Raw genomic sequence first — 21,379 nt, forward strand, 5'->3', positions numbered from 1 at the left:
GAGTAATCCTCCACAGTCCACAAGCCAATAAATCGAGTGCCCTCCAGGAATCGATTCTCAATTTAATGACATCACTACAATCTTCATACTTGGTTTAACTCTTCAATCGATCAAGTGGATACATGCCACACTTATACAACCTTCCCGTGGAGCACGCTCCCACAACCTTCCGTAACAGATAACAGGTCTGTACATCCAAATCACCGGCCGCACTAATGCTGAAAAGCGATCAAGAATCCTTAACCAGGATACAATTCCATACCACTCCCTGCACCCAACATGCCAATATAGGATAGAACACGATTTTCATCATGACTCTGGAACCACTAATAGATTAACACTTCATCATATAAAAACTTTTCACTTAACTCACTTCAGGAGAACCATAGCAACAAACAAGTGAATTCTCATAAACATAGAATATACAAATCTCTAAGTAGTGGTCTAAGACACCATAGCCCTTCCGGGATTCGCATACACATAACAGGCTATACAGTAGAATACTTCTGAATAACATCAATTACGGCGACCGAAAGGCCTCACACGTACCATCACAAATCACTTGCATAACTTGATCAAGTTGAAGGAACTGATCATTGACACCAATATGCTAATTCAACTATGGCTAACCAATCTATCTTCTTCCAATTTATCCTTGATTGCCTTAGAAATAATAATAACTCCATTCAACATATAACACACCTTTAACAATTCCTTTGCCAAATTACCACTTATATTCTTTTCCCGTAGATGAAATAACCCATCAATATGCTAATAACCAAAAACCTCGCAAGTAGTTAACCATGCAACCTAATCATAGGCGTTCAGACTCTCCCACTTAGCTCGAAGCCACTATTACACAACTCTGGAATTCACTAGGATTCTTTATCTCTTATTGATATAAACTTGCGCAATCAATCGCCAAAATTCTCGGAATCTTTCTGTAAAACCCCTTTTTATACTCTGAATCATCAACCACATTCGCACGACCGATCCTTTTGTTGTATAACTAATAGAATTCTTCGTATAAGCTTCGCCAACCACGCGACCGCTAACCAGCTCGGAGGGAATAACCCACCTATGGAAATCACTTCCTGACATCTTCCAATGCTGCTGCACGGGGTATAATCACTACGACATCAATAACCCATCCTGAGTCCGAGCTCACTCTCTGGCTACACAAGTCCATTCACCCCTCGTGGATATCAATTAAATGTGTGGCAACATCCTTCCAATTCAAAGTTATGTTGTATCTTTCTTCATTTCAAACAGCTCCTTCCCGTTATATCAAATCTCCTGCCGCATAATAGCCCATACTTCAAATTAAATCCGTAAACCCCAATCACCAATCACTACAATTCCCAAATCATTCCAAACTCTCCTTAAGGTGCGTAGTCATCCTACCACAAAACCTATATGAAACTCCGCGACTCTCCCACTTTGGCAAAACTCACCACTTTAATCGACTATTCGACCTTTGCTTCTTATACCTGGCCTTCTAGAAATTTTAACCACCGCTTGACACTCCCCACATGTCCTTCCTCATCCTTTGCTACTCAGTTGTTGCCTTAAATAAAATCCATCTTTATAGCACTTGAACCCACGAATCGCTACTAACTTTAAACCTTTCCGAAGAACATCTTTCTCGAACCGTCAACATTAGGAACACCGATTCAATCCTGAACCTCCGCACCCCGCGATATCTAACAGTCATTTCTCCAATATTATTTCACAATATCTTACCCCTAGGCGAATTGCAGAAGACCATAACACCAACAAACTTAACACATACAATCGAGGACGACGACACTACATCGTAGATGAAAATTCCACCACGCTCGAAAATACCAAGTCTCGTTACTCCATTACCCTAAATCTGGACATTCATAGGCTAATTGCTTTTCCTCCGCCGGAAATGAAATATTAGATCTCTGAATCGTGCATTGAGTAGACTTCCTTTCAAATCATTCACCACCCTAACATATAGGCAAGTATCCTACCATCAAGTCAATACTGTGCGATAACCAATCGTGAGCATCATAGAAACCTGTGCATAGCCTCCAAGCTCTTAGAAGCACCACTACCGAGCTGAAACGATAGTAAAAATTCTTCCGCAAGGCGACGACAATAGCCCAACCAACTATACCAGGAGAAATATCCCGCACCACATCTGTAGTACCATTACAATTCTTCAATTCTTGATTTATAACAAGCAGTTCGCGCCGCGTAAGATTGAGTAGGAAGGAAACAAGGGCATAAGCCTCAAGTAATCAAATCGCACGATGAGGAATCAAGAAGGGAGGTGCTCCTAACAGCCGATTGACCTCAAATTTTGCACACAAGCCATAAATGACACCACGAACCTACTCCAGCTTCCGAAAATCCAATCCAACCCCGATATCAAAAAGTATACTTGTCACGACCCAAAATCCACTAAGGGTCATGATGGCGCCGAACACCGCTGTTTGGCAAGCCAACCATAAATACTTAATTAAATTCTCGTTTAAATAATTGTAAAAACTATGATTTTTCTTCAATTTGGCTAGTAAAAGATAATCTTTATAAAATAAATAAAAGAATATTTAGAAGTTAATATAGAATACTCCATAATCATCCAAGAACCCGGTGTCACAAGTGCATGAGCATTTACTAGGAAATGAAATAAAATATAGAAACTGTCCGGAAAACAAGTGGACAGAAATGAAAATACAGTATAATACTCTGAAGGAGACTCTGCTGGCTGTGGTCGTCTCGATAAATGCAACTCACCTAAGTCCCCGTATCAACCATGCCGCTATGCCACTAAGTCACTAGCCACACATAAACCTGTGCAACAAAAATGCACAACAAATGTAGCATGAGTACGAAAACAATGTGTACCCAGTGAATGTCCCGTCAAATCTCGAAGAAGTAGAGACGAGAGGTCGATTTCGACACTTACTAGTGGTCCAATAATAATATATTATTAATGCGAGTAATCATGGATTTATTAAGAACGACAGTAATTTCAAATAAGCCACGAACAGGTAAAAGTTCCTTTTTGTATTAAAAATCTCCGGATTCATAATCTATTAATTTTCAATTATCTCAAGTTAGGGAGAGCAAATATCAATATCAATAAATCTCAAGGCAAGCAATACAAGCATGCGCAAATCATGCCGAGGACGTATGACCCGATCCAACAATATTTAAACGGTGCACTACCAGAGGATCGAATGGCACGAACCATAGATGTATCTGTTTAATCTACCGAGGCATTTGACCCATTCTGAAATTAAACACACACAGACAGTCAACCAAGGAGTCAACATGGAACAATTATCCAAAGAAAGCCGATTCTCTTTTACAATTTTAGAAAATAAAGTTTAATCTTTTTATAAATTTATTTACTAATTCGACGTGATTTAAGCAATTCAAACTATCAATAAGATTACAAATATTCCAATTATAGCATGCTTTTGGGTCCTAGACTACCCGAACTCAAACATAATAGTAGCTACACACAGACTCTCATCACCTCGTGCATACGTATCCCCAACAAATAGGAGCACATAACCAATTATTTCACCTATGGGGACAATTCCCTCTTACAAGGTTAGAAAGGAGACTCACCTCACTCCGAAGTCCAATAACTGGCTTCCAAGCCCCTTTCGACAACTCAAACGGATACCCCAATGCTCCAAAACTAGCCAAATAACAGGCAAACCAATAAAAATACACCTTAATACTCATAACAATTCAATTTATATAAAATTCCAACACCGCTCAAAAAGTTGACAAAATCGCCCTCGGGCCCACATGCCCGATTCCGAAATTATTCGAATATAAAGTTTACCCACAACCTCACTAACTCAAATATATAATTGACTCTCAATTCCATGTCCAAAATCGTGGTCAAAATCCAAGAATACAAATTTCCTAGGTTTTCTTCAAAATCCCAAAATTTCTACTAATTTACATGATTTTTCATGTTAAGATCTAGATATAATCCAAGTAATTAACTTGCAATAGGTGGGAATCACTTACCTTGACATGGATGATGAAAATGAAGCTCCAAAATCGCTCCTAGGTCGGCTCACATGGAGGAAATGAGATTCACCAAACCCATTTCTTTAAACTTACACACTGCCCAGATGACTCTTCTTCGCGTTCGCGAGACCCCCATCGCGTTCGCGTAGAAGAAAATTCTCAAAAACCATTTTCCAAACTCTTTTCAGATAGCCTCTAGTATAATGGCCGTAGCGTTTAGTACAAAACTCTAAATGACAAATAGTTTAATGTTTTGAAAACTAAACACCAAGATCTACAACTTTTATGTTTTGGTAATCTCCCAATTCCTTATGGATTTTGAGATATAAGTTGCGAAAGTCAGCCTTGTGCAACATACATTTCTTCTTCATCTTCCCGGGCAGCCTGTAGTGTACCAGCCATAACTCTTAGTACACAAATCCAAATGCTATATGGTTTAATTTTCTGAAAACTAGACAAAAAGAACTACAACTTTCATTTTTAATTATTTTCAAATTCCTTATAGATTGCGAGATATGAGCCTCCGAATGCAGACCTCTGCAACAGAGATTTCCTTCTTCGCGAACGCGAGGATATCTTCGCGAATACGAAGAACAAAGTCCCTGAAGCCAAATCCTTCTTCGCGAACGTGAGAGGATCCTCGAGAACGCGAAGAACAACACCAGACTCCAGCAACAACTATTGCAAAACAGCCTGAAATGATCCGAAACCACGCCGAAACACACCCGAGGCCCCCGGGGCCCCGTCCAATCACACAAACCAGTCCCATAACATAACATGGACCTTCTCGAGGCCTCAAATCATATCAAACAACATCGAAATCATGAATCGCACCCCAATTCAAGTTTAATGAACTTTAGAACTTCAAACTTCTACATTCGATGTCGAAACCTATCAAATTACATTCGATTGATCTCAAATTTCGCACGCAAGTAACATTCGACATTACGGACCTACTCCAACTTTCGGAATTGGATTCCGACTCCGATATCAAAAAGTCCCTTTCCAGTCAAACTCCTCAAAAACTTTCAAATTTCTATCTTTAGCCAAATGACTCCAAAATGACCCACAGACCTCCGAATTCACTTTCGATTGTGCTTCCAACACCAGAATCTCCATGTAGAGCTATTCCCAGACTCAGAATCCCAAATAGACATTAATAACACTGAAATAGACTTCAACCCAAACTTATGAAATTCTTCCAAAAATTCTAACTTCCACAATAGGTGCCGAAACGTTCCCGGGTCTTCCAAAACTCGATGATCATACGAACCTGCTGGAACCTTCGAATCCCGATTCCAAGATCGTTTACTCAAAAATCCAATCTTAGTCAATTCTTTTAACTTAAAGCTTCTGAAATGAGAATTCTCTTTCCAAATAAACTTCGAACTTCCCGAAATTCAATTCCGACCATACGTACAAGTCATAATACCTGAAGTGAAACTGCTTATAGCCTCAAACCACTGGACGACGCGCTAGAGCTCAAAACGACCGGTCGGGTCGTTACAATACTCTCGGTCAAACTTTCCAAAATCCCAACTTTCGCCAATTCAAGTCTAATTCTACTACGGGCCTCCAAAACACAATCTAGACGCGCTCTTAAGTCCAAAATCACCTAATAGAGCTAACGGAACCATCAAAATTCAAATCCGAGGTCATTTACACATAAGTCAACATCCATTAAACTTTTCCAACTTAAGCTTTCAATTAGGAGACTAAGAGTCTCAATTTACTCTGAAAGCTCTCCGGACCCGAACCAACCAACCCGGTAAGCCATAATACAACTGTAGAACACAAAAGGAGCAGAAACTAAGGGAATAGGGCTACAATTCTCGAAATAACCGGCCAGGTCGTTATATTTTCCAAAACAAAATTCATAAAATAAGAGCATGAAGGTGAAAAAAGGAAATTAAGAAAAACCTAAGAGGATTTCTAAGTATTTGTATCTATAAAAGTTGAATTTTAGTACTCTTGATTTAGTTTGAAATTATTATGTAAATGCTATTTTAAAAATATTAAGGAAGTGAAGTTTGAACATAATAGTTCTGACCACCGAGCACGTTATGTTATGACTCTAAATAGATGCGGTGCGTTCTCTTCATGGAAAATTTTCTGTAAATAAGAGAATTATAGTTGTTGTAGCAAGATAAGAACAAAGAAAAGGAGGAAAAAATATTCTGGTGCACACATAACTAGTTAACCACCGCGACAAAAACATTATTGCGCTACGATGGAGGGATGGTGGCTCAGGTGAAGACTCCATTGCGCCGTGATGGAGGCAACATAACTACTTTGAGTGTGGGTGAATCTAGGTGGAGGGTTGTGGATTTATACTTCTTTTCTTAGATTATGTTAGATAATGCATATATATGTCAAAAAATTACTTAAATATATATGTTTACACCTTAAAGAGTTATATGGTGCAATTTTTAGGTGCACCTCTGCGAGTGAGGTTAGAATGTTTTTTTTCTTTTGTTTTTTCTTGTTTTTTTTGTTATGAAGGATGAAAGAACCCAAAAAGGAATAAGGCACAAGCAAAAATTCAACAAAGACTATATAAAGGAAATTTATTAAACTAGAGAGAGAACTTGGTAGGAGACTTTTTCATAAATCATAAACTCTTGAATCTCTCTACAAGAAAACAAGTAGTAGTACCCTTATTTATAATACTACAAAACCAAAAATCTATTCCAATATAAAATTAGTAAACAAAACCTAACTAGACACGAATTAAATAAACTACCAAATATCAAATTCTAGACAACGTAGGAATACTAATTAATCTTGGTTTAGTTTCCAACAACCTCTCTTAAACCAAGATCTTCAAATTTGATCATACCCAATATCTTCTTCAACTTGATGAATAACTCCAATTCTAGTGGCTTTGTGAAAACATCAGCAACTTGTCCTCCAGTCGTGCAATACTCAATAACTATCTCCTTGTCTTGAACCAAGTCTTGGATAAAGTGAAATTTGATATCAATGTGTTTGCTACGCCCATAAAAAATTGGATTCTTTGTTAACTCAATTGCATACTTGCTATCACAAAAAATTATTGTAGGACTGTCTTTCTTGTGTTGAAGAAATACAAGCATTCTTCTTAACCACAATGCTTGTGTAGCACTACTTGTTGCAGCCATGTATTCTGCTTCAGCTGTTGATAAAGCAACAACTTGTTGCTTTTTGGAAGACCAAGAAAATATACCATAACCCAAAAAAATGCATAGCCAGAAGTACTTTTTCTTTGTATCGTATCACCAGCTCAATCACTGTCTGTAAATTCCACAAGACTACTATCATTAGTTTTTGAATAAAATATACCATCAGTTTGCGTACCTTGAATATATCTCAAAATTCTCTTTGCTGCTTGCAAGTGGGATTGTTATGGAGTCTCCATAAATCGACTAATTAATCTAACTCCATAAGTAATATCAGGCCTTGTAGAAGTCAAGCACCTTAGACTCCCTACCAATTTTCTAAAACATGTAGCATCAACAAAGTCACCAGTCCCATCTCTAACCAACTTCAATTTTTCTTCAACAGAGGTCAAAATTGATTTGGCTCTATCCATATTAAATCTCTACAAAATATCACCAGCATATTTTTTCTGAGAGATAAATATTCCACTATCTAATTGAGATACCTCAATGCCAGGAAAATAAGACATTAAACCTAAGTCATTCATCTCAAACTGGCTAATCATTGCCTCCCTGAACTCAAAAATTAATTTAGAATTATTGCCAGTAAAAATTAAATCATCCACATATAAGCACACAATGAGAATATCTTTGCCAAGCTTGAATTTGATATATAACGCATGCTCATATGGACATATCTGAAATATATCCATATCCAATAAAATAAGAATCAATCAGAGTGTACCAAGCTTTAGGTGCTTGTTTCAATCCATATAATGCCTTCTTCAACTTATAAACTTTATTTTCTTGACCCTTTTTGACATAACCAACAGGCTGCTCAATATTCACTTCTTCTTCAAGTACACTATTTAAGAAAGCAGATTTCACATCCATTTGAAAAATATTCCAGCAATTATTGGCAGCAAGAGAAACAATCATACCAACAGTATCAAGTCTAACAACAGTTGCAGTACCTCAAAGTAATCAATACCTGCTTTATGCTTGTATCCTTTAACAACTAATCTCACCTTAAAGCACTCCATTTCTCTTGTTGGTTTGAACTTGGTCTTGTATACCTACTTGACTACAATTGGCATTTTTAAGGGTGGTAAAGTAGTCAATTCCCATGTATTAGTTTTCTCAATTGCGTGAATTTCTTCATTCATTGCATGAACCCATCAATTATCTTTAACAGCTTCCTCAAAAGTATCCGAATCACAATTTGCAAATAAGGCAAAGTTTACCATATCTTCATCGGATAAATCATTATCATCGCCAACAACATATCTTGCAAACGAGTTGGTAATTGGTATTGTCTTTGCAGGCGTCTGGATGTCTCTGCTTGAATAGGATGTACTACATATTCCTCTTGATGTCTGCTAGAACTTTCTTCCTCTATGACTTGAATTATTAGTTGAGACCTAGATGGTTTAGAATCCTTCTTTGACCAATCCTAAGAACTCAGCTTATCAAAAGTAACATCTATGCTAATAATCACTTTTCCTGTATCTCTATTAAACAACTTGTAATCCCTTATCTCGTGACTATAACCTATAAAAATACATTTTTCAGCTTTATCATCCAATTTCTTTCTCAAAGCATCAGGAACATGAGCATAACTAAGACAACCAAATACTTTTATATGAGAAATATTTGATTTCTTACCTGTCCAGACCTCAAGTGGGATTTTCCAAAATTAAATTGTGTAGGATACCTATTTAATTTATAAATTGCACAGGAAACAGCTTCTGCCCAAAGACCTTTTGGAATATTTTTGGAATGCATCATAGATCTGACCACGTCCATCACTGTTCTATTTTTTCTCTCAGCCACACCATTTTTCTGAGGTGTATATCTAGCTGTGAATTGATGCTTAATACCATACTTATTCAAATAATCATCACAAACAAAAAATTTAGTTCCCCTAATAGTCCTCAATATTTTAATAAAATACCCACTTTGCTTCTCCACATAAACTTTGAAGCTCTTAAAAATATCACATGCATCAGATTTATTTAAAAAAAAATATCCAAGTCTTTCGGCTGAAATTATTAATGAAAGTAATAAAATACTTACTACCACCATTAGAAGAAACTTCAACTGAGCACAAATCTGAATGAATTAACTGCAATGGTGCATTAGGTTCTTTGTACTTCTTTCCCAAAATACATGACTCACACTTCTTGTCAGGAGAATCAATAGAAGGCAAACCATCAACCAAATTCTTTCTTGCAAGAAATTTCAAACTACCAAAATCCAAATGCCTAAGACGTAGATACCACAACCAAGTATCATCACAGTTTATAGAACTAAAGCAAGGTAAATCATCACTATTGAGATAAAGAGGCCATAAACGGCTATTGTTCATGTTAAACTTTGTAATTAGTCCAAATTTATCATCACTGATTGTGCCAATCTTATACTTAAACTGCAAATCATACCTTTTTTCTGATAGTTGCCCCAAGCTTAATAAATTATGATGAAGACTCGACACATAAAACACATCTGATATAAAATTAGAAGAACCATCTTTTATAGTAATTTCCCTTTCCAACAGCAGACACCTTTGCGTTATTTCCAAGTCTCATTGGATCTCTAAATGTTTCATCCAAATCAGTGAACAATTTCTTATTTATACTCATATGATTGCTGCAACCCAAATCAAAAAATCATTCATTCCCTTTAGTTTCTTCAACCCTAGAACTAGAAAACATTAAAGTCTCTTGTTTATCCCCATTATTTTCAGCCATCTTAGCATGTACTTCTTTATTACCAGATTTATTAGACCAACATTTGTTTTCATAATGTCCAAATTTATCACAATTATAGCACTGAATCATAGATTTATCACATCTTTGAAAATTTTGATCATCCTTTTGTTCCTTCCGAAAATTGTTACTATTTCTTTGTTGATAAAAAAATTACCTTTACCACGACCTCTAAAGTTACTTCTACCACGACCTCTACCTCTGAAATTCTGGCTTCTTAGATTTGTTTCTTTAGGATAACTTGTCTCTTCTTTTGCTTTAGGTTGATTCACCTTTGCTTGAAATGTATCCTCCACTATTTCGGGTTTGTCTTGTGTGAGAGTCATCTCATATGTCACCAATTCACCTTCTAAATCATCAAGTGTAAAAGTGCTAAGATCTTTAGTAGCCTCAAGAAATACCTTCTTCGTGTGAAATTTTATACTTAAGGACTACAATATGTTTTCAACCACTTTAACTTCATATAGTACTTTTCCATTTGTCCTCATGTCGTTGACAATATTAGTAATTTTTGTAATAAATTCTTTAATGGACTCTATTGGTTTCATTTGGGCCTACTTGTACTATCTCCTTAGCTCTTGCCATTTGACTTTCTTTACTTCGATGGAATCTTGATGTCAATTCACCAAGATTGTCCAAGCCTTCTTTGTTGATATTGCATGCAAAAATTTGCTAGATACACACAATTCAACCTTGCTGGTAAGATAGTAACATGCCTTATAATCCAATTATCCATTTTTCTCTAATTGCTTAGCTGCATCACCTGTCAATGTTGTACCTTCTGGGGGTTCCTAAAATCATGGTTCAATAATGGGCCATAATCCAACAATATTGAAAAAATATTTCATATATTGATGCCAGTCTTCAAAATTATTTTTGTCATCAAACTTGAAAACTTGGCAATCATGTAAATATGGAGCATCCATAATTTTTTTAGGATCTCCATCGACTCTGACAGAATCTCACACAGGCTCTGATACCAATTTGAAGGATTGAAAGAACCCAAAAAGGAATTTAGGTACAAGCAAAAATTCAACAAAGACTATATAGAAGAAATTGATTAAACTAGGGAGAGAACTTGGTAGGAGGTTTTTTCACAACTCATAAACTCTTGAATCTTTCTACAAGAAAACAAGTAGTAGCACCTCTATTTACTACAAAATCAAAAACCTATTCCAATATAAAATTGGTAAACAAAACCTAACTAGCCATGAATTAATAAACTACCAAATATCATCAAATCCTAGACAACATAGAATTACTAATTAATCTTAGTTTAGTTTCTAACAGGTTATATGTAATTTGGCCCACCCAAGGGAATTGTGACCAAGTATAAAATCTCAATTAAGTATTTTTTTTTTTAAAATTTTTTGTTTATTTTATTCTTTCAGAATTTCCAACTTTTGTCGGATTAAAAATTATGTTCTACTTTTATATTGTCAAATCAAATGTCAATTTTTAAAACTTGTAGGAAAAGAGGAATTATTATATAGTTAACGGGTTTAGCTGTTCCCAACAGTTATGATGCATGGTATAGATATGGTACTAAAATACAAAAAAAATAAATTATTTGAACCTATAATTTTAAAAGTGTAACGGACTCCCAGGGCGAAGCCACCTTTTGCTAATTGACCATTCTTCATTGAAAAATTATCAGAAATTACACTGTGTATATAAGTAAAATATTAATTTTTGATGTATATAACATATATTGAACACCCATAATCGGAAACTTTTTCTTACTTCTTTTAAGTTTGAACACCCTTGAAGAAATTTCTGGCTTCGCCACTGGACGGATAATAAAAACTTATAAGTTTAACGTAAATATAGATTTTGGATTCACCTTTTCGTATGGTAGTACACCAATCCTCTTAAAATTCTGAATTTGTCCATACTAATTTTAGTCCTAACAATTCGACTTTGCTCTAGAGTAATTTCTACCAGATTACTCGTATTTCCACTACGAAGTTGCAAATTAAATTAGTTTGACTGGCTTTAAGATGGGAAAGTGAACTAGTACTAATTTTGTATCCTCTGGCCTCCAGGAACTAGATGTTTCAAGCTTGATATTTGATCCAACGTACGTAACTTTATAATTGAAGTTAGTCATATTAAATGATAGTCCTGGGAGGGACACAAGATTATATACCATGAAATATTATTTCAGTATAATAAATAAGGAATTTTAATAAAAGTTCTCAAAATTCTTATTAATAAGTTGATATCACAAGAAACAGGAAACTTGCGGTCCAACATAAATAGTATCCCATACGGATATATCCCTTAACAATATGGTTTAAATATTCTGCCAGTATACGGCACTTAGGCCTTAATTAATCGTTGATTAAACAGTAGGGAAAGAAGCCCGAGTAGCAAGGCCACAAACTCCACCATCTTCAATATCTCTAGCCATTCTCATGAATCCACCTTCACCCCGTTTCTCTCCCCATGAATTCTTCACCAACCAATAGTTAATTCCATCCTCACTTGTTCCATACCCTACCACTGTCACTGCATGACGTGAAGTCATCCCACATTTCCCATTGAAAATTCCACCGTTGTAAAAGCGAAATTCATCACTGCCGACAGTAATACCTGCAGAGACTGGGTGATTTGCCACTGCCTGTAACAGTGCTGATTCACTTGTATCCACACTTTTGTATCCAGATATTGTAACTACCGTTGAATCTGCCTTTTGACTATCGCATGTCCCCGGAATTCCTGTGTATGGGTAATTTGATTCTGTTGTGAGACCCCCATTTTCAGCTATGTATTCAAATGCTTCAGTCCTGATACCACCCCCACAACCGTTGTTATTTGTGGTCTCGCAATCTAGAAGTTGTTGTTCAGATAGTGAAACCAAATCACCAGTTTTTATTTGGTTTATTCCTTCCACTCCACTGCTGCTACTGCTGAAAATGCCCAACATGACCCTGCAATTTTTTATTTTCAAGTGAAAAGACTGGCTATTAATGTATCAATTGATTTGGAGTTTTAAGTTTAGTGGACCGACAAAGTGACACAGTACTGCATTGATTTTTTACATCATCAAATTAATCGAGTAATAGGTCACTCTTTACAACAATATGATATCATAACCTAAAAAATAGAGTAATAACTTACTACTATATTCAACCACTGTATAAAAAGTAGTAATTATATATATTTTGATTAGTATTTTTTTTTCTGTTGGGACTTACCACATCTACCCTGGTCTTTGACGGCAGTAACAGCACCTTTCTCTCGCCAGTTCCAACTATCAGGAAGGGAAATTTTACTTTCGTAGCTGAATGGTTGCAAATTTGATGTCTTTGGAAGGAAAGATAGATTATTATATGTACCAACCATAGATTGGAACTCCTCGTTAGTAAGATCTGCAAATTTATTGAGGCCAAGCTGGTAAGAATGAGTAGCATCTTTGTTGAAAGACTCGATAAAGTTGACATTTTCTTTAAATATGTTGAATCGCTTTGCCTTTTCAACATCATCTTCGTATACACGTGAATGATGGCTCATCCATTTCTCATGCCTTTCGAGCATAGAATACACCTGCAAGTCACGGGATGTGGCTTGGAACCCAAAAGTTCCGACCACTAGCAATAATACAACAAGGCTTAACCTGCAAAATTTCAAAGCCATTGTTAAAATCTGAAACTATGTTATACCAAAACAAAGGTATCAGAATCATGAAACTAAAACTTTATGAAAAGGCATTTATAGGAGTAAATGTGAATTATTTTCCACAGAATTTTCCACAATATGTGACAGGCGTTCCCACAATGATATCGAAGAATTGATGGAGCAAGCTAAGTTCTCATGTCATTTCATTTTCTGTACGGGTCCACCTTCTTTCTTTTTTGAAGACTACGTATGCATGGATATACTAGTATGAATTAATAGGCTTTAAGACAAGTAAACTTTTCTTCCTCGACAGTAACTTAATTACTTCGAATTAATAATTAAGTTAATTGACTTGCAATTGTTACCATTAATTCGAAGTAATTAAGTTACTGTCGAGGAAGAAAAGTCTACTTGTCTTAAAGCCTATTATTTCATAGTAGTATATCCATGCATACGTAGTCTTCAAAAAAGATAACCCTGTCTTAAAGCCTATTATTTCATACTACCCAAAACTAACCCTGTCGTGATGGCGCCTATCGTGGTTCTAGGCAAGCCGACACCTTACTAAAACAAACCGATATTTTCATTTCAAAGATAATTCTAAAGCTATTTAATATAAAACCTTCATAAAGGAATTCAAATCAAAACATAGTGCGGAAAAAAAGCCCGACATCGGGGTGTCACTAGTCATGAACATCTACTACAAAGACAATATCAAGACTAACATAGTCTGGAAATAACTGAATACAACTAAAGGAAGATAAAGAAGAAGGAAAGCAGGGCTGCGATCGCCAGACAACTATCTTGCTAACTCCGATGGATCTACAACAGAATAATCAACACATGCTACCTGGTCCAGAAACGCCAAGATTTGCATACAAGGTGCAGGGAGTAACATGAGTACGCCAATTCAGTAAGTAACAACTGTAAATAAAGGCTGAGAAGTAGTGACAAGCAAAAATGCAAGTAAAGTTCGTATCACAGAAACTCAGTAAACTACGACACGCTTTTAAAACCATAGTTTGAATCAAATCAGCTTGTTTAAAACCAGTTCTAGTAAAATCTTTTAAAACATCTTTCAATAGTTTTCGAACAAAGGTTCAATGCAAAAGTGAGCAAAAATGATAAAATCATAAACAACCTCTCGGGCAAACATCACTCGTATACAGTCCCTCGGGCAAACAACACTCATATACAGCCCCTCGGGCAAACCTCACCGTCATTCATGCCTCCCAGTCACTCGGCACTTGGTACTCGCACTCAGAAGGTACCTGCGCTCACTGGAGGTGTGCAGACTCCGGAGGGGCTCCTTCAGCCCAAGCGCTATAACAAGCCAATCATGGCATAAATCAATCAAGCCCCCGGCCTCACTTAGTCATGAATCAGTAAATCATACTGCGGCGTGTATCCCGATCTCATAAATATCCTCACAAATTAGTCCCTCGACCTCACTCAATCATATACCTCTCAAGCCACTCGGGCTCTCAGTAAAAATAGGGCCCTCAGCCCAAAACAACATTTATATGCATCAAAATAGAGTAATAAAGACCGATTTATGAAATCAATAAGTATAACATGACTGAGTATAGATTTCCAATCGAAAAATGAGAAGATAGCAATAAAAGACCTCTAAGGTCCAAACAACACTGGCATAAGGCCTAAACATGGCATCCAACATGATTACAGAAATTCTTTCTAAAACAAGTGAGGGGCATGCAGTTTTAACTTCACCTAGCATGTACGTCACCTCAAAATAGTCACATGACATGAAATCTGGGATTTCATACTTTTAGGACTAGATTTACAATCATTACTTACCTCAAACCGATCAAATCTATACTCCTCTATGCTCTTGCCCCATCGACTAGATGCTCCGAATCTATTCACAATCAGTACATAAACCATCAATATATGCTAAAGGAATAATTTCCACAAGAAAAGCTACCAAATTTGACCAAGAACCCGAAATCGACTCAAACCGGGCCCCCACACCCATGTCTCGAAATCTGACACAAGTCACAAAACTAGAAATCCCATTCACTCACGAATCCAACCATACTAGTTTCACTCAAATCTGACTTCAATTCGACATTCAAACCTCAAAAATTTGTTTTATGAAATTTCTACAATTTTCCCCAAATTTTCATCTCAAACTACTAATTGAATGATGAAGACATTGATATATTCATGAATATTAACCAAATCCGAGTTAGAATCACTTACCCCGATGATTTTCTTGAAAAACCCACGAAAAATCGCACAAAGCCGAGCTCCCATGGTCCAAAATATGAAATAAAACCCTAAGCCTCGCTTACATAGTACTTCCTCTAAACCTCTTTCTGTGGTCCACACAATTGTGCTGCGGACGCACTCTACCAATCTCTGCGGCCACACAAAAATTGTGCAGCTGCACACCATAGTTTTCCTCCATACTAGGCTTTCGTATTTTGACCATAGATTTCTCTACAGATATCCAAATGATAGCGTCATTACCTTTCCTGAAACTAGACACGAAGGGCTACAACTTTCTTTTTTGAATCATCTCAAAATTTCTTGTAGATCAAAAGATATAAGCTTTCGAAGTCGGGACAACGATCCTGGAGAACATCTTGATGTGCGGCCGCACACGAAATTGTGCAGTCCGCACTGAGGTCTACGAAATTTTAGTGCAGTCCACACTCTCCTCTGCGGTCCGCATATATTTTGTTCCAAAACCATCTCAGAGTATCGAAATATCCGTACTCGCTCAAAATTCACCAAGAAACACAACCGAGGCTCCCGAGCCCTCAACCAAAGGTACCATCAAGTCCCAAAACACCATATAAACTTAGTCGATCCCTCAAATCACATCAAACAACAACAAAAACATGAATCACACACCAATTCAAGCTTAATGAACTTGAAACCTCAAACTTCTATAACCGATGCCGAAACCTATCAAATCATGTCCGATTGACCCCAAATTTTGTACACAAGTCATAAATGACATAGTGGAGCTATTCCAATTTCCGGAATCGGATTTCAATCCCGATTTCAAAAGTTAACTCCTCGGGCAAACTTTCCAAGATTCCAACTTTCGCCATTTCACGCCAAATTCCACTATGGACCTCCAAATCACGATTCGGACGCGCTTCTAAGTCTAAAATCACCCAACAGAGCTAACGAGACCATCTGAAATCTAATCTGAGGTCAAATACTAAAAATTCAAAACTTGGTCAAACTTTTCAAATTTAAAGCTTCAAGTTGAGCATCATTCTTCCAAATAAATACCGAATAACCTGAAAACAAAAACCGATAATTTACATAAGTCATAATACCTCCTACGGAGTTGCTCATACCCTCAAACAACCGAAAAAAGTATAAATGTTCAAAATGACCGGTTGGGTCGTTACAAATACTTTTATTGGTCTACCATCAAAATATTCACTGATATTTTTTCCGGATCCATATGCACGAAAATATCTATTTTTTTCATCCCCAAGAACTTTTTCAAGGATATCATCATCATTTAAAGAAAATTCTCATTCTTTTTGATGCTTTTTAAATTGGTCAAATTGAAGCTACAATAAAAAAAATACAAATCAATTAAATATATGTACAAATGTATACTATGAAAGGAGATTAAAAAAAATACACACACATCGACATTACAATGACATCTTGTTGAAAAGCATCAACTTGTTTTCCCTTGCGAGATTCCATGAAAACTTCAACACGGGAAGGAACTTTTCCGTTTTTTTGCTCCTGCTAAAAATAATCGTTATCATGAATAGAATAAAATATGTGAATATAATTCTTCTTGATTTGTTCTAAAATTATTATTATAGTGTTCATACCATTTTGTATCTAAGTCTTGCATAACTTTTGGTCCCAATATATGGTAGCAAGGAACATTTCGATCTATTTGTCTTATTCTGCGTTCTCTTCTTCTAAATAAAAAATTTTAAAAAAAAATCAAGAACATTAGTTATAGAGGAAAGGATAGTGACATAAAGAGAGATTAATATGCCCTTCATTCTGAAAAAAAAGTTCTCGTATTTCAAAATGGATATTGAAGATGACGTTCATCCGAAAGTCAATGAAAAAGAAAATTTGAGGCAGTTTATGGACCAAAGACTTATTTGATATTCCCTAATAAATTATCAGGAAGCACTCTATGTCGTTAAAATGGTTACTGACACGTTGTATTAATCAGAGAGTCCATTTACAATTGCGGGAGCAATTTCTACTGAAGCTGATCCCAACCCCCATTGGCTTTACTCATAAAAATTAACAAATCGAGTATAAAAATACCATGACCGTATATAAGAATAGGCCAGTGATAAAAACAAAGCTTAATTTCATTTGGAATCCAAAACCTTATATCACAATAATAGTAATACAGCGTAAAACACTTTTATTTATCTCAATCATGCCCATAATTAATTTTCCTAAATAAACTTGAGATCATCAAACTATAAAATATATAATAATAAAAAAAACATAAACAAATTAATTTACAATTTAAATACCTGAAAGTCATCATCATTCCAAAGATTGACTAAATATTTCCATTCATCTGCGGCAACAAGTTTAGGCTTTTGCGTAGGCGAAGTTGCTAACTTGCTTTTGAATCAAAATACTTCTTCTTCAACTTGTACCTATTGTCTCTGTAGATGTCACTCATTTTACCAAGAATTGCACTTTTTCTTCTCTCGCACACATCAAAATTAAACTTTACCTATAAAAATAAATACCATCATAGTTTACGATCTTATATTCTAGTAATTGTTAATCCATAAGAAATTATAAAATATTATAGATTTATTAGTTTGTTTGTTTTTCTTACCAAAACGATGTCCCACATATGGTCGATCTTATCTTGCTCAATCTCTTTCCAACCATTTACCTTTAAAGGGCAACGAGTTCGGCTTCTAACTGTTTGGCCCAATAACCAAATTAATTTTCTTTCATTCTCACCAATTACTTGATGATCCTAATCAAATTGTACTGGTAGTTTTTGTCCTTCATGTAAATTAATTATTTTAACGCACCATGTAGGACCTCTAATTTTTATTTTCATACCGTTGGAACCTAGAAGATTAAATAAATAACTTATGTAAAAATATCGATAGAGGTGACTAAGATCAATACAAATAATGATTACCTGCTGAATTTGCTAATTCATGTTCTTCTACAACTGCTTCCATCACCTCTTCAGACTCATTATCCCTAGAACTATTTTCTCCAAGAGAAGTACTCATAAAATATCATTTTTAGCAGTGTATAAATCTCAATAAGCCTTTCTTTATGTATTTTATAACTAACAAGCATGTTCTTAATATCTTGATCGTCATGACATTCAACTAGCCCATAATGTTCACTAATAATTTTGTCAAATCTCAAATAAAAGAACCTGTCTTCCTCACAAATATTAAAATTACAGTACCCTTTTAAGTCATCCAACAGATCATAGAAAGATATGAAATCAACATCAATATTTGTTTTCTTCAAATGGTCACCAACATATTTTCTAATAGGGAAAAATATAAAATGGCCACCATAATAATAGCTATTTTCTTTCTCCCTTATCATGTCCACTATCACGACCCAAGTTCTCCCTCCGCGAACTGTCGTGACAGCACCTAGTCTCTACGACTAGGTAAGCCTAACATTTTGCGAAAAAGTAACTGTAACATGAAAACTAACAATTTAACAGGTAAATTTAATTAAGAAGTTTAGATGCCACTCGACATATACAATAAACATTCTATGATGACCCAAAAGGTCATCACTTGTTTGAAATTAAATTCTGTGTTCCGAGGTCTAAAAACCTTCTTTTGTCATACCTCGATTTGCGTATACAGTCTGGGCGTGTATCCGGAAAGCTATTATGTGAAAAATCTGGAAAAATGATAAATTTTACTTTTAAAATAAATTTAAGTTGACTTCGGTCAATATTTTGGATAAATGGACCCGAACCTAGACCCGTGGGTTGACGGTCCCGGAAGGGCCCGTAGGAAAATATGGGACTTGGGCGTATGCCCGGAATCAAATTTCGAGGTCCCAAGCCCGAGAAATGAATTTTTGAAGAAAATTATTTAACTGAAATTTTAAGAGTTTTTGGAAATTTGAATGTATTGCAATTTGATGGTACCGGGCCTACATTTTGGTTCCGGATTCCGGTACAAGTCTTATATGGTATTTAAGTTGAGTCCGTAAAATTTGGTAAGAAACGGACTTGATATGACGTGAATCGGACCTTCGGTTGTTAAAATTTGAACTTAAGAATTCTTGAGATTTTTCATTGATATTGATACTAAATTCATAGTTATTGATGTTATTTTGATGAATTGATCACACGAACAAGTCCGTATGATATTTTTCGACTTGCGTGCATGTTTTGTTTGGAGCCTCAAGGGCTCGAGTGAGTTTTGGATAGGCCACGGAGTGAAATTGGACTTAGGAGCAAGTGTTGGTATCTGGTATTGTTACCCATGACTCTGATCTCGCAATTGCGAGATCAGGCTTCGCAATTGCGAAAAGGACAGGCTTGGTAATTGCGACCCCAGTATCGCAAATGCGAACCAAGCCTGGGCAGGCCTTGGTCACAAATGTGACACTTCCATTGCAAATGCGACCGGTCCTTCGCAAATGCGAAGGTAATCAGATTTCTTCATGGTCGCAAATGCGATATATTCTTCGCATTTGCGAAGATAGCAGGCCCCGAAGGGTTTCGCAATTGCGAACCCTGATCGCAATTGCGACATCTGCAACCTGCTAAATCATAACTTAGCCGAAAATTTCTCATATTTCAAACTCTCTCAAACCTAAAACATCTTTGGGCAATTTCTAAAAGGCAACTACTCTTCTAAATCGATTGTAAGTGATTTGTAACTCGTTTTCTTTGATCTATCACATCATTTCACATAATTCAACTCAAAAATAAGAGTTTTTATGGGGGAAATTGGGTGTTTTGGGTAGAACTTAGGATTTTCGAATTTTGGGGATTTGGACCACGATTTGAGGTCCGATTTCAAAACAAATTATATATTTGAGTTCGTGGGTGAATGGGTAACCGGGTTTTGGTTCGAACCTCGGGTTTTGACCATGTGGGCCGGGATCGATTTTTGACTTTTTGGGGAATCATTGGAAAACTTATTCTCATGCATTAGAATTGATTCATTTAGCATTTATTGATATGGTGAAGTAACTTGTGGCTAGATACAAGCGAATTGGTAGTGGAAACAAGAGGTAAAGCAGTATTTAAGGCTTAATTGTGTTTGTGGTTTTGAGGTAAATGTTTGGTCTAACCTTAGTTTGAGGGATTATGAGTTGTATCTTATTTGATATGTGTTAATTATGGAGTACGACGTATAGGCATGGTGACGAGTATCTATACGTCGGTGTCAAGCATGCCCGTGAGTCTCGTATTGTAATTGTTATGACTCTGTTGTGATTTATTCATGCTCAATATGATGATTATCATTGTTGATTCCCTTTCCGGGATGTTATTATTATGATATTGTCTCCCTTTCTGGGAGGTTATTGTTATACTCTTGTTCCCTTGCCGGAATTCTTTTATGATTGATGTTAAATTGTATATGAGATCGGGTTGCACACCACAACGGTATTATATGAAATAGGATCGGGTTGCACTCTGCGTTATTATATGAAATGATATCGGGTTGCACTCCGCAACGGTCTTATATGAAATAGGATTGGGTTGCACTCCACAACGGTATTATATGAAATGGGATTGGGTTGCTCGCCGCAACAGTATTATATGAAATGGGATCGGGTTGTATGCTGCAATGGTATTATATAAAATGAGATCGAGTTGCA

At 36.1% G+C, this 21,379-nt stretch overlaps 1 protein-coding gene across 1 annotated transcript; it reads right to left on the reverse strand.

The window, feature by feature from the left end:
* Nucleotides 1-12,117: 12,117 nt before the first annotated feature.
* LOC104241737 (vignain-like) lies at nucleotides 12,118-13,620 on the reverse strand. The gene is made up of 2 exons (XM_070167397.1): nucleotides 13,135-13,620; nucleotides 12,118-12,867 (listed from the first exon to the last, which is right to left on the reverse strand). The coding sequence occupies exons 1-2, from the start codon at nucleotides 13,137-13,139 to the stop codon at nucleotides 12,279-12,281; spliced, it is 594 nt and encodes a 197-aa protein (XP_070023498.1). The 5' UTR covers nucleotides 13,140-13,620; the 3' UTR covers nucleotides 12,118-12,278.
* Nucleotides 13,621-21,379: the final 7,759 nt, after the last annotated feature.

The sequence above is a fragment of the Nicotiana sylvestris genome, chromosome 2 (genome assembly GCF_000393655.2).
Source record: "Nicotiana sylvestris chromosome 2, ASM39365v2, whole genome shotgun sequence".
NCBI classification, from domain to species: domain Eukaryota; kingdom Viridiplantae; phylum Streptophyta; class Magnoliopsida; order Solanales; family Solanaceae; genus Nicotiana; species Nicotiana sylvestris.